The sequence below is a fragment of the Mastigoproctus giganteus genome, chromosome 5 (assembly GCF_048544385.1).
Source record: "Mastigoproctus giganteus isolate SK-2022 chromosome 5, ASM4854438v1, whole genome shotgun sequence".
NCBI classification, from domain to species: domain Eukaryota; kingdom Metazoa; phylum Arthropoda; class Arachnida; order Uropygi; family Thelyphonidae; genus Mastigoproctus; species Mastigoproctus giganteus.
Window position 1 is genome coordinate 188,219,305 of NC_143579.1, and position 13,906 is coordinate 188,233,210.

Sequence of the window (13,906 nt, forward strand, 5' to 3'; positions counted from 1 at the left end):
GGAGTCACTGGTTAAAGATGCATTGCAGGATCATCTAGACAAGACTGCAGCAATAATTCAGTCACAGCATGGGTTTGTTAAGGGAAAGTCTTGTCTGACAAATTTGATAGGATATTATGATGTGGTTACAAAGGAACTGGATGCAAAAAATAATTTCGATATCATATATTTGGATTTCAGGAAAGCTTTTGACACTGTTGCGCATGGAAGACTATTGTACAAATTGGAGCAGAATGGTATTAAGGGTAAGTTGCTACAATGGATAAAAGAATGGTTAAGTGCGAGAAGACAGAGGGTGGTAATCAATGGGTGCTGCTCTTCTTGGACTAATGTTATTAGTGGAGTCCTACAGGGTTCGGTGTTAGATCCACTGTTGTTTTGTATATTTATCAATGATATTGATGAAGGTATATCAGGCTTAATGTCGAAGTTTGCAGATGATACAAAGGTTGGCAGGGTTATTAATGACAGTAATGGCAGTGTGCTACTGCAACAGGATCTAGATAATTTGGGAGATGGGCTAAGAAGTGGCAACTGAAGTTTAACCTTGACAAATGCAAAGTACTGCATATGGGTAGAAATAACCCCAGAGAAACGTACCAACTGTGTGGTACTACACTTAAGGTGGTAGAAAATGAAAAAGACCTGGGAGTAATTGTGCAGGCAGATATGAAGTTTTCTGAGCAATGCAGACAGGCTGCCCAGGGCAGGTCATGGGGTTTTGTCAATGATATATAGCAATTTTGCTAGCAGGGAAAAGGAGGTGATTATCCCTCTGTATAAGGCAATGGTCAGGCCACACCTTGAGTACTGCGTACAGGTCTGGAGGCCTCATTTTAGGAAGGATGTAGATTTACTTGAGCATGTACAGAGAAGGGCAACAAGATTGGTGAGGGGAATGAAGGGATCCTCTTACCAAGAGAGGCTTAAGTTCTGCAAATTGCAGTGGCTGGAGACTAGGCACCTGCACGGTGATCTGATTGAGGTATATAAGGCCTTGAATGGGTTGAGCACGCTGAATTCTGATGGGATCCTTCCCATCAGAATTCAGATTAAGAAAAGACAGATGTAGAATAGATGTGCCGAAATTTGCCTTTAGCCAGCGGGTGGTTAATTGCTGGAACAAACTTCCATCTGTCGTTGTGGAAGTTGATAGGTTGAATAAATTTAAGGAGGAACTGGACAGGCATTTGGAGGGAATGGTGTGATTTTTTTTTTTTTTTTTTGGCTGATGCTGCATAAGCTCATACATTTGCTTTCTTGCATCACATGCCACTACTACTACTGCTACTACTACTACTACTGCCACTATTACCTCTCAGCCCATCTGCTCAACCTTTCCAGATCCTTTTGCAGCAGTATAATGTCAGTAGTGCCCTTGACAACCCTGCCAACCTTCGTATCGTCTGCAAACTTGGACATTAAGCTTGATATACCATCATCAATATCATTTATAAATACCGAAAAAAATAATGGACCCAATACTGAACCCTGAGGGACTCCACTAATAACATTAGTCCATGATGAGCAGTGTCCATTGATTACCACTGTCTGTCTTCTCCTCCCTCAACCACCCCTTTATCCATAGCAGCAATTTGCCTCAAATGCCACACTGCTCCAATTTGTGCCGCAGTCTTCCATGTGCAACAGTATCAAAAGCCTTTCTAAGATCCAAGTATATAATATTAAAGTTATTCCCTGCATCCAGTTCTCTTGTGACTGCATCATAGTATCCAATCAAATTGGTCAGGCAAGACTTCCCCTTAACAAAAACATGCTGTGTCCGAGCTATAACTGAAGTCTTGTCTAGATGATCCTGCAGTGCTTCTTTAACCAGTGTCTCCATTAATTTTCCTGGAATAGAAGTTAAACTCACAGGTCTATAATTACTTGTGTGAATTGGGGTCACATTTGCACATCTCCAGTCTATGGGTACCTCCCCTGAGTCCAAGGCAATTATGGCTAAGGGTTTACTTACTTTGTTTGCTGCCTCCTTCATTATAACTGGATAGATCCCATCCACCCAGGTGCCTTTCTTGTGTTTATCTTCAACAATTTCTCCTCCACTTTACTCTCAGTTATTACAAGATTCTCTAGCTTACTGCCATAGTTGAATACACCTCTGGCATTCCCCTCGCTGAATAACTCCTCATGTGTGAATGTCGATGCAAAATATTCATTTAGTTTGTTAGCTACCTGAGCAGGATCATCAACGGTTGACCCATCGATATCAAGTGGACCAATCTGATTCTAGAGTTTACATAAATAAAGAACTCTTTGCTGTTTTTCTTTGCATCCCTTGCCAAAGATTTCTCGTAATCTGCCTTTGCCTACCTAACCTCCTTTGTAACTTGGTTACAGATCAACTTGTATCTATCATAGGCTTCTGTGTCACGTGTTAATTTATATGTATCCCATGCATTTTTCTTCTCTGTCATATGTTTCATTAGTTCATCTGACATCCATTTAGGCCTAAACATTGAACAATATTTCTTAGTTGGTATGTAAAGCCTAGTAGCTTCCAAGATAAGTTCTTTGAATGCTTCCCATTTTGAATTTGCTGTTGGTAACATCTTCAGTTGGTCCCACTGTATAGAATTTAAATATTGTCTCAGACCATCGTAGTCGCCTTTACGAAAGCAGTAACCCTTCCCTTTACCCCTGATGGTAGTTACCTCTTTGAGTAAATCCCACTTCAGCACACTGTGTTCACTGCCACCTAGTGGTTTCTTTATCTGCAGATTCTTAATGCCTGAAGAATCACTATTGATAAACAAATCAAGAGTATTACTCCCTCTAGTTGCCTCCCGAACATGCTGATGTAGAAAACAGTCATCCAATAAATCCACAAAAGCCTTGCTAGTGTGTGAGTGACCAACCCACAAATTCCAGTCAATATCTGGGAAATTAAAATCCCCCATTATAAGACTCTCTGATGTACAGGCCTACTCTATTTCCCTGTACAGTTTCTTATTATACTCATCAGAGTCATTAGGCCTATAGCACACTCCTAATCTCAATTTTGATCTCCCAATGCTTATGTCACACCAAACTGACTCGACACTGCACTGTCCAGCGATGTCGACTGGCTTCACTTGCTTGGATTTTATGTGTTTCTTAACTAATAGCATAACCCCTCCTCCCTTCCTATCCTGTCCATCCTTTCTGTAGACGTTGTACTCCCCAAATTCCAGTTCTGCATTTGTTATATCTGTGTGACACCATGACTCTGTTATCCCAACAATATCCACCTTTAATGGTTTGAGCAATACCTCAAATTCTTCAAGTTTATTTACCAAACTCCTAGCATTGGTGTATACACGCACGTATACATGCACCTGTTCTTTTTCTTAGCTACCCTAACACAACCCATGTGTTTACTTGTACTGCAATGACTCCCAGCAGTCTCTGAAATATCCTGCATCTTGTTTTCCAGGCTTCTGCTCATTCCAATAGAAGCAGTCTAAGAATCACTTTCACCTCTGCCAGTGGCTACTGTTAATCTAGTCCTTGTATCCCCCCCCCCAATCTATCAGTTTTCGGACCTACCTAACACTGCCTCGATAGCATCAGCAAATATTCTTGCACCCTTTCTATTTAAGTGTATGCCATTCCTGTAGAAGCAGTCCCTTCTGTTAACAATTACAGACCAGGCTGAAAAAAATTCTACCCCTTGAGCCTTGCACAATCCTTCCAGGGCCGAATTGATCGACAAGGCTCTCATCATATACTCCCTCCTATCGTGTCTGGGCTTTTAGAAGCATTAAACTTTAGTTGTCATCTTTCAGACTATATGTGCAACCAGTTCAAGTTTTTTGAAAGCAACGTGCATGGGTTGAATCTGTAACCACCCTTTCCCACCTTCAAATTATTAGCTTCCCTTGGATACTCTTGTCAATGATATTGAAAAGAGTATTCAATGGAAGCTCATAATTTTAAGGTATGAAAATTAGGAATATGAGGAAACTTCATTTGTTACATTGGGCTGCCCTGAAGATTAACTATTTATGAGACAGAGGGTGCCTCCGCCACTTCTCTTTTAGTCCACGTGCAGTCTAGTATAGGGTCTCACCACTAACTCCAAATTCTTTTAATTTATATAGTAGCCTTTCATGAGGGACAGTATCCAAAGTGCTACTAATGGCTAGATATATAATGTCAAAATTTTTACTAGTATTCAACTGTGTAATTACTATGTCATGTAATATACCATATTGGTCAGGCATTAACTTCCCTTAATGAACCCATTAAGGGAAGGTCTTTAATTGCATCCTTATCCACAAGTTCTGTTATTTTCTTTACTACAGAAGTGACATTCATTTCTGTTTAGCTATTCACCTATTGTTTTCACAGTTAATCAAGTGTCTCAGCTAACCAAATCTCTTCCTTTAAATTTTTTCATACAGCCTTGTTAGAACTTCAATTTAGTATGATTGGGTAACAGTTTGATTTGGTGGGACATATTTGGGCATAATAATTTCCTTTAATATCAAAGAAAACAAGAAGCATGGTTTTCATTTTTGATTTTGATATTCTTGCTTTTTTTGGTCTGGGAGATTATTTTGGCTTCTATTGCACTGACTGTCTTTTAGTTTCTTTATTGTACTAGAACAGCCAGCTTTTACCGCAAGTAATTACAGTACAGTAGACTTTTGAAATAACGGCACCTTCAGGGATTCAAGGTGCCATTATTTCAATTTTTCCGTTATCTAGAAAGTTTTATTTTTAATTTATTTAATGCAGAAATAATGAGGCCAAATAAGAAATAGAGAGATTAAGAATGCAATTTTATTAACTGCACATAAAAACATAAACATGTTGACGATCCAATGTTATATTCTGCCATTAATACACTTCTGCTTATGCCTTGTTGTATTTTTCTTTATTATATCAAGTTTAGTCTGTGCGGGTAGCACAGTGGTATCGTCACCAACCTCCACACAGGGTGGAAAAAGCCCAGGTTCGAATCTCATCGATGATGCAAGGAATTTTAGTGGGCTTTTTTCACTCCATGGCTGAGTTAGTCAGTCTCAGGCGTAGATAGCAAGGTTATGCCCCAGAAACTGGGGTTTTTCATCTAGCAAAACAGGCAAATTGAGCAGCGAACACACTCAATTCACAGACACGATATACATGGGTATATGGATTAACTTTCTGAGTGACCCTAATGTAATAGTTTGGATTATATCAAGTTTGTCACCAAGCTTTAATGTTGTTTTTCTTTTCTTCTCTGTATGAGGTGTATTAACTTTAAGAGCCATAGTGAGGAGTCTTTAAATTAAAATAAATGTAAAACAACGGTATAATCCGTGATATCAGTACAGAATTCACTTTGAAAATGGCGAATGTAAACAAATACAGTAATCACGTGACTTGCTGTTTTCTTTTTTTGCCACTGCATTACATCTGTTCTGTATGTATACATCTGATCTCAGTGTGCCTTTATTTTGAATGTGCTGTTATTTCAACAGTCTACTATACTCTGAAAGTCTGGATCTTTTTAATTTTTTCCAAAATATATATTCACAAACTTGGATTCTTCTCATTCTTTGATCTTCGTTCAAAATTTATAGCACCACCTTGGCACACACTTTTCTCATGCCTAAATTTTCAGTTAAAATTTATCTAACTTTCTTTGTTTATATTGAGTTCTGATGCAACCATTCTAATGATTAAACAACAGTCACTTTTGATCATTGTACTTACCTGGTCCACATTTTCATCAGTTTTCATGGATATTGATGGTATCCACGAATTGGTAGTTTATTGTCTTCCACCCTCTCTCTTCCTTTTAAAAATCTTTTATGCCATTCAAAACAAAAGCTCTTGACATAATATCTTCTCTATAAATTTGACATGATAACTCATAATTTTTAGTTATTGTTTTCATTAGTTTTGTTAAAATGATGAGATTTTTTTCTTTGTTTGATTCTTTTTTTTTTTTTTTGTCATTTTTAAGGCAAACTGCAGCAACACACACAAGGCCAATGAAACCTATCTCACTTCAAAAAGAATGAGCACGTTGGAACATAGCTTGGCAGAAAACTAGGGAAAGGTTCAAGGTCAACGGCTGTGCCTTTTTTCAGTTGGTGCTTGGTGTGTAGTGGCTAAGCATGCAGTCTCTGATCAATTAAACTATATGGGAATTAAGAATCAAATCTGAATATTTTTAAACTGAAATAATAAAAACTAGGGGGCTTCTCCCCCTGCTCACTGCACTCGCTTCTTTTGATAAAATAAAATACTTACAGAAACTTTTGACACTGTATGTGTCTCTTCCCCAGCTATGAATACATATATACGTTACAATATCTATATAATACTGGTGTAAATAAACCATAGACAACTCTTAAAGAAAAACTATGATCGTAGTGTGAAAGGCATCATTTTATCTGTATCTCATACTGTGCCCATCCTTCACAATGAGTTACCAAGTATTACCCCGAATAAGTAACGCTTCACTAATGGAGAAGACTATTGTTATTTATTCTCGGTGGGCACCACCATCCAGACGGACTGTTTCAGAGCTAGTTGGCTTTTCATCTGTGGGTGCCTTTCACACTACAATCGTAGTTTTTCTTTAAGAGTTGTCTATGGTGTATCTACACCGATATTATATAGATATAGAATCTTAAAATATTTTGCCTTGTTGCATTTAGTTTATTTAAATAAATACGTTACATATGGAAATCAAGAATGGTACCATGTGGTCGTATTAGATAAATATAGCACATGACCACGCTTAAAGAGTAGCTTGTTTTACCACAGTAAAACAAGCTTCTGTTACGTTTTTTTGTATTTATTACATATTACAGGTAACCCTCTTCTCCCATTGGCTGAATAAATATCATTAGGAGGAAAATTATTTTAATGTATATTGCATCCCTTGCTTAACCGAAATGCTATGATTATAGCATTAAAAAGTTGTTAATTTTTATGATTGTTTCATAAAGAATGTTATTGTACAATTATAATATGACTTCTTTTTTTTTTTTGGTTAGGGTAAATGCCATTTTGAAACACCTTATACAGCATCAGCCATTTTAATTGGTTTTAATTTTGAAATATTCCAATTTTATTCCTCATTTCATTTGTGTGTTTATTTAAATTGTCAGTCCATTATCAATATCTATCTATATATATATATATATATATATATATATATATATATATATATATATGAACCTAGTATGAACGAGTAGGTGGTAACTAAGGGATGTGATAACTGTTAACTATTTGCCATATCTACTATATATATATATATATATATATATATATATATATACAGTATATATATATATATAAATAAATATGTGTTAATATCAGATATGTAAAGTAACATTTAGGCATCAGTGGCAGCACTGAAATACTGAACAACAAACTTGACCAAGTGTGTGAACTGGGATGGATGTGTGGGATCATTTGGATTACTGTGTCCAGTTATGGAAGCTGCATCCAAAAAAAAGGACATGTGCTTATTGAAAAGCTCCAAAGATGGACAATGGGTCTGATGAGATGGGCAAAAGGGTGTCCATATAAGAAAAATATCAAATATGTGAGCACAGAATTTTTTAATTAACTCTGTAGCTTACATATTCAAAGAGTGTATCTGATTGAGGCCTATAAAGCCTCTGAGAAGGAATAATAAAATTAATGAAGGTGAACTTTTCATGGTTATAAATAATTTTTTAAATAATTCTGAAACTAGGAGGCCATAAATTGAAATTCAGGGGACTAATTATAGACTGTATTTTAGGAAATTTGCTTTTAGTCGATGAGTTGTTAATTACTGGAATAAGTTGCCTGTATAGGTAGTTGAGGCTGATAGCTTGAGAAAATTCAAAGGCCAGCTGGTGAGGAGTAAAACACAGTAGTTTCTTTTCCTTTATTTATTTATTTTTTTGGTCGATTGCCAATTCTGAGATGAATAGTTATTTCCTGTTTAAGCCCTTGAATTAAAGCTGGTTTCCAGTTGTATCGTTCAGTTAACCCACAAGTAAAAGTCCAGTGGAGTCAAATTAGGCTATTGTGGCAGACATTTATTCTTACTTTCTAACCTGTCCAACAGTAATGAAATTCATCATCAAGGCCTTGATATTATAATAGGAATATGGTGAGAATCTGATGAAGAGTGGGTTACAATGCACGTGTGGAACATGTTAAGATATTCAGTACTAACCATTCCCTCAAAAAAAAGCCAGTACATACAGTTATGGTGGTGGCTCACAGTACATTGAGCTTGAAAGTTGCTTTATCTGATCAGAAATCAGGGCTATGATATTAATATTAGTATTAATTGATGCAAGGAAGGCTTGTAGCTGTGAAGCATTTTGTGTACGGCAGTGTGCTTTGTGTATACAATAAAGAGTTTTTTTTCTTATACAGCATCAGCCAAAAAAAAATACCTATTTCATCTGTACATCTCTAATGATTTGTCAAATCCTTTATTAAAATATGATCATCTTTGTTCACTCTCCTTTGAAACCAATAATGAAACTTGTTACATCAATCACGATTGTCTTTACTTTTGTCATGCAACAGCTTTGTGATACATAGTTTCTACCAAGAAGATCTCAGTATTCAGTGTATGCTTATTCTGCTTCTTCCATCTTACTGGTGCATTTCATTAGTTTTTTTGGTGCAGGAATAAATGCTTGTAATACCACAGTTGTATCACTATATACATCCAGTAAGGTCCTACATCTAGAACATCCTCTGTGCATATTTGGTATCCACTGTACCATCAATCTCAAACTCATTGTAAATTTTCGAAATTGTCAGTAATGTTGGAGTCTCAGATGAAAATTTACTTCACTGTCTTTGTGATATGCATTCTCAAATTTCCCTTACCATTTCCAAACTGTCTTATATTGTTCAAATGTCAAGCAAGTCTACTATTTTGTGTTTTGGTTTGACTCATGGGTAACATGCAGAGTCAGTCAGATCAATGCGATCATATTTTTATTTTAATTATATTAACATATATTTATCACTAATTATATTAACATAGAAATATCACTAATTTATTTACATACAAAATGTATTGTAATGAAACAAGTATGTAATTTTGAGACTCCCTGTATACTTATAAACCATTTTTTTCTTTATTCTATACACTGTAGTTCGTGGCATTTTAGCACTGGGAAGCCTAATGGTTTCTCCAAATGAAGAGGAAGATGATCTTCCATATGGAGATGTAGGAAAGGCGTTTTATGCAAAATATGAACCAAAAGAAATTCTTGGAAAGTAAGTTACTCTGAATCTCTGATATAACTGATTCATCCATCTGCAGATATTAAACCTTTTTAAATGTTAAATACTAAAGAAAAAACACACAGCAGAACCAACTTAAAGAACTGGCAATGCTTTTAATTTTCAAAAATAGCAAGGAATTAAAACAAACATTTAAAATTAGATTAAATTAATTAAAACACTAACTCTATATTTTAAAAGCAACAGAATTTGTTTATGCATCGGAATATTCAATACACAAAATTAATTGATTTATAGATGTTTTTGAATCCACTCTAGGATTCTGTTATTAAGTCAAAGCGAACTGTGACTTCAGTTGGCTTTGACTTCAGACGGAGATGAAAGGAAAATTTTTCTTTCCTTTCTTTTTTTCATAATCTTGCCCATTCATCCATATATAGAGGCTGCTACTCATACTCTCAACAGTGTTCTGGTTTGTAGGATACCCCCCTCCCTCCTTGTTCAACTCTCACTTTTTCACTACTTCCTATTACCTCATACCACAGGAACCTCAACATTTTGATGGTGAACCATATTTAAATTTTCAAATATCTGGAAAGCTACCAAAAGTATATTTTTAAAATAAATACCATGGAAACTTTGCTGTAAATTACAGTCATTTATTTAAAAAGTCTTTTAAATAATTAATTAGGCTTTTATTTGGGCACTGAGTGTAATTGCAAGTGGATGCAGTGAAATTCGAGCTCCAAGAAATATAAGTGTTTTTTGCCATTTATTTACTTGATTGTCATATTATATGGTACTTTATAAGTAGCTTTATAGACCTAGTTACGCTTTTTATTTTTAATTTAGATTAAAAATACCTTGGATTCTTCGTTGGGTGCTCTTCAAGCATAAACTTCCACTCCTCACACACACACCTCAGATATTATTAAACTACTTAATTACAGGTTGGAACGGAATGGAAAAGTTTTGGAACGGATATTCACCTTCCGCTTATTTGTCTCAATTAAAATGATAGCTGGTGAAATCAATACGGCAAGTTTTTGGCAGATGTGTAATTGGAGAACCCCCCCAAAACCCTTGAGCCCTCCCTTTACAGTCTGTGGAGGCTCAGGAAGAGCAACAGATTCCTGCCAATGGAGATGCTCCAAAATGTACAGGAGATGTATCATCAGGGAGCAACTCCTGTCTTCAGCTGATTGACTGTCATTGTTTTTCCTTGATCGGTATGTTGCCATTACAAAAAAAAAAAAAAAAAAATTGTTTTCACATTTCCTGTGTTTACAACTTGTTTTTTGCTTTTTTAGATCTTTTTTATGTTAAACCACCAGCATTGTTGCTGTTATGGGCATTGCATCGGGCATGTAAAATTTTCACTGATTGTAATAAAGATATTATTTATAAAGGGATGGTTCAGTGGGAGACGACAGAGAGTGGTAATCAATGGACACTGCTCTTCATGGACTAATGTTATTAGTGGAGTCCCCCAGGGTTCAGTGCTGGGGCCATTTTGTTTTGTGTATTTATGAATGATATTGAAGAAGGTATATCAGGCTTAATGTCTAAGTATGCAGATGATACAAAAATAATAAAAAATCACAAAGCCCACATCATTCTTTCTGAATTTTATGCTGAGATCTCTCTAAAACTGTTGTGGGTTGAATTTGGGGGGTGGGAAAATGCCTCAAGTCCCCAAAAGCATTTCTATACCAAATTATACCAACTGGTTAGCATTACTGCTAAGATATGTTCCCAGCCACCACTGCATTTTGTATAAATAAGATACATACATTAAAAAGACAGTCTGAATTATAGAGGGTCTAAATTAGTGAGGTTCTACTGTATCTGAAATAAATTTAAAGTGAAGTAATCATCACATTTAGTGAGATTAGAAAATAAGTGAAATTTATGGATTTTATTAGGAGTAATTTTTTTCTAGGGGACTATGTAGTACTGTTATACGGTGTGTTGAAAAGAAAACAGATAAAGAATACGCAGCAAAGATAATAGATATTAGTTCAGATGTTGATGATACAGTAGCGGCTAGTCTTCAAGAAGAAACATTGAGAGAAATTGAAATACTGCAATTAGTGACAGGGCACCCATGTATAAGTAAGTTAGTTGTTAACACATAATAAATAAATAAATAAATATTAGTTCATTGGCCAGTATTCATGATGCAATATTACCAACCACTCCTGGATGGCACACACACACAGGCCAGAGTGGTTGATATAATAGGGTCAAAAAATTACAATACATACGGAAGAAAAAAAATACTAAACTAATCACAGAAGAAATATACTTATCATATAGCTCTCAATAGTAAAATAGCACACAAAAATAAAATACAAAAAAGTTAATAATAATAAACATGTACTTAAAAAGAGAACATGTTTAAAGGTAATATTTAATACAGCTGCAAGATTGTAAATGATTCTGGAGACAAGATTAAACGTATTTATATACAGTCCATTCCGGTTATTTGGGACACATCGGGACTAGTGCATTTTGGCCTGATAAAGCAGCTGCCCCAATTATCTGCAGTTTCACTTAAATAGTTAAATATACAATGTACCCCCCCCCCCTTTACAATTATTTCACTGTACAATCAAATCACGTTATGACAAACTCACCATAGTAAAGTACCGCTCACTATACGATGTGCAGTAACCGCCGGCCATTGTGATCACGTTTGTGAATTGAATTTTAATTCAATTAAACAGCGATTCTAATTAGCGAAAATAGGAGGAATATTATCCACAGGCTATACAGATATATTAAGCACAAATTTAGCCTTTATTACCTTACCAATTAAAAAATTAAATGATACGTGAAAATCGGAAGAATATATGTGATAATCGGAATAATTAATACTTACTGTAATATGTACATACAAACTAGTTGACAGTTCTGTTCACTGACATTTGTAGGTGGGGATTAAAATTTAAAACAGTAAAAAGATAAGCAATCAATAACAAAGAACACGGCACCCACAAATTGCAAGTAACACAATATGCACAAGTTAAAACGGAGTAACGAGTTAAAAAAAAAAGTAAAGTGCAGCCATTATCAACCCACTGCAGGATGGAAGCCTCCTCAACAATTCATGTTAAGGGAAATGGACCATAATCTGCCACGCTGGTCCAGTGCGGGTTGGCAGATCGACCGTATTCAGCAGTCAGGGGCTTGAACCCCGGTCTACTCAAAGAGCGTGTGCTATGCACTCCCGCTCCTACCCACTCGGCTGTAACAAGTTACGAAGCTTTAAAAATAGGAATAAAGAGAAGATCTGAAAATGAATTTTTTTATATGATTGAAGATTTCATGGAAGTGTAAACACATTTCACCATAATAACACACAGAATTCGAGTTTACTGTCCGTTTATGATAGATTTCACTAACAGAAAAGCCCAATAAACAGGTGACTGCTAATTGTTTTATTGTTGTGACCTCCAGAATTTCGACTGAACCACGTGGTTCAATCGGAGACAATCGTAAGGTAATCTCCAGTGCTGCAGTCTCCTGCCCCAATTAAATGGTATGCTGTCCAAATTAAGCGAAGTAAACCCTGGCTATTTTCTCGATTGGTTTCTGTTTTTTAAGATTTGCCCCAAATAAACAGCTGTGCTGATTAACTGGTGGCTTAAATAACCGGAATCCACTGTATATAATCTTTATTGTACATCAGTTTGGTTATACATTTACCACTCATAGCTAACTGGCCAGTAGCTTACATTGAAGAGCAGCACTCATTATCTTGACGGGGGATATTCCATCAAGATATGGAGATTTAAGTATGTACTGTATAATTGATATCGAACATAATTCAAATCTCATTCGAATAAAACATTACTGTCATTTATGCTTTGTATTAGTGAAATATTTGATTGACAAAAGTCATAGAGTTGTGTTGCTATTTAATCAGTTTAATTTAGGCACTTTTCCTGTAATTTCAGTCCTTGACATATCTGTATTGATCAATATCAATGTTTCAGCTTCTGTCAACAACTGATATGAAAGAAATTTTGGAGTTTTTTCAAGTCACATCTAAACATGACCTAATGTGAATGTTGCTTTCAGTGCTGGAATGGGGATCTGCCAATGACAAGTTTCCCAGATGGATGGGGGTATCTATGGTGCCTGCAGTCATCTTGATTTTGGTGTTCAGTCTGGCCTGGTGAATTTTAGCATTAGCATTAGTAGAGGCAAGAAAGCAAGCTTATGCAGCATCAGCCAAAAAAAAAAAAAAAAACCCCACTTCCACTTCACCCCTCTGTTTGTTTGAAATACCTGTCCAGCTGAGCCTAACATTTATTTAGGCTATTAACTTCCATAACAATGGATGGAAGTCTGTTCCACCAACCAACTACCCGCTGGCTAAAGGCAAATTTCCGCACGTCTATCCTACATCTGTCTTTCCTAAATTTCAATTTATGCCCTCTCAGGTGATTATACTGAGCAAGAGGAAGAATCCCATCAGCATTGAGTATGCTCAAACTATTCAAGGCTTTATACACCTCTATTAGATCACCTCACTGGTGCCTAGTCTCCAGACACTGTAGTTTGCAAAACTTAAGCCTTTCTTCGTAATAGTACCCCATTGTTCCATTCACTAATCTTGTTGCCCTTCTCTGTACTCATTCCAGCAGCTCTACATCCTTCTTGAAATGAGGCCTCCAGACCTGTA

The 13,906-nt window shown here is 36.0% G+C and overlaps 1 protein-coding gene across 1 annotated transcript in view; it reads left to right on the forward strand.

Moving 5' to 3' along the window:
* The window catches only part of LOC150085942 (phosphorylase b kinase gamma catalytic chain, skeletal muscle/heart isoform-like), a 301,197-nt gene that overhangs the window by 14,827 nt on the left and 272,464 nt on the right, over nucleotides 1–13,906 (forward strand). Inside the window, exons 2-3 of the mRNA XM_090374747.1 lie at nucleotides 9,123–9,246; nucleotides 11,156–11,328. Coding sequence (XP_090230873.1) covers nucleotides 9,152–9,246; nucleotides 11,156–11,328 — 268 coding nt within the window. The 5' untranslated portion in view covers nucleotides 9,123–9,151. The remainder of the gene's footprint in view (nucleotides 1–9,122; nucleotides 9,247–11,155; nucleotides 11,329–13,906) is intronic.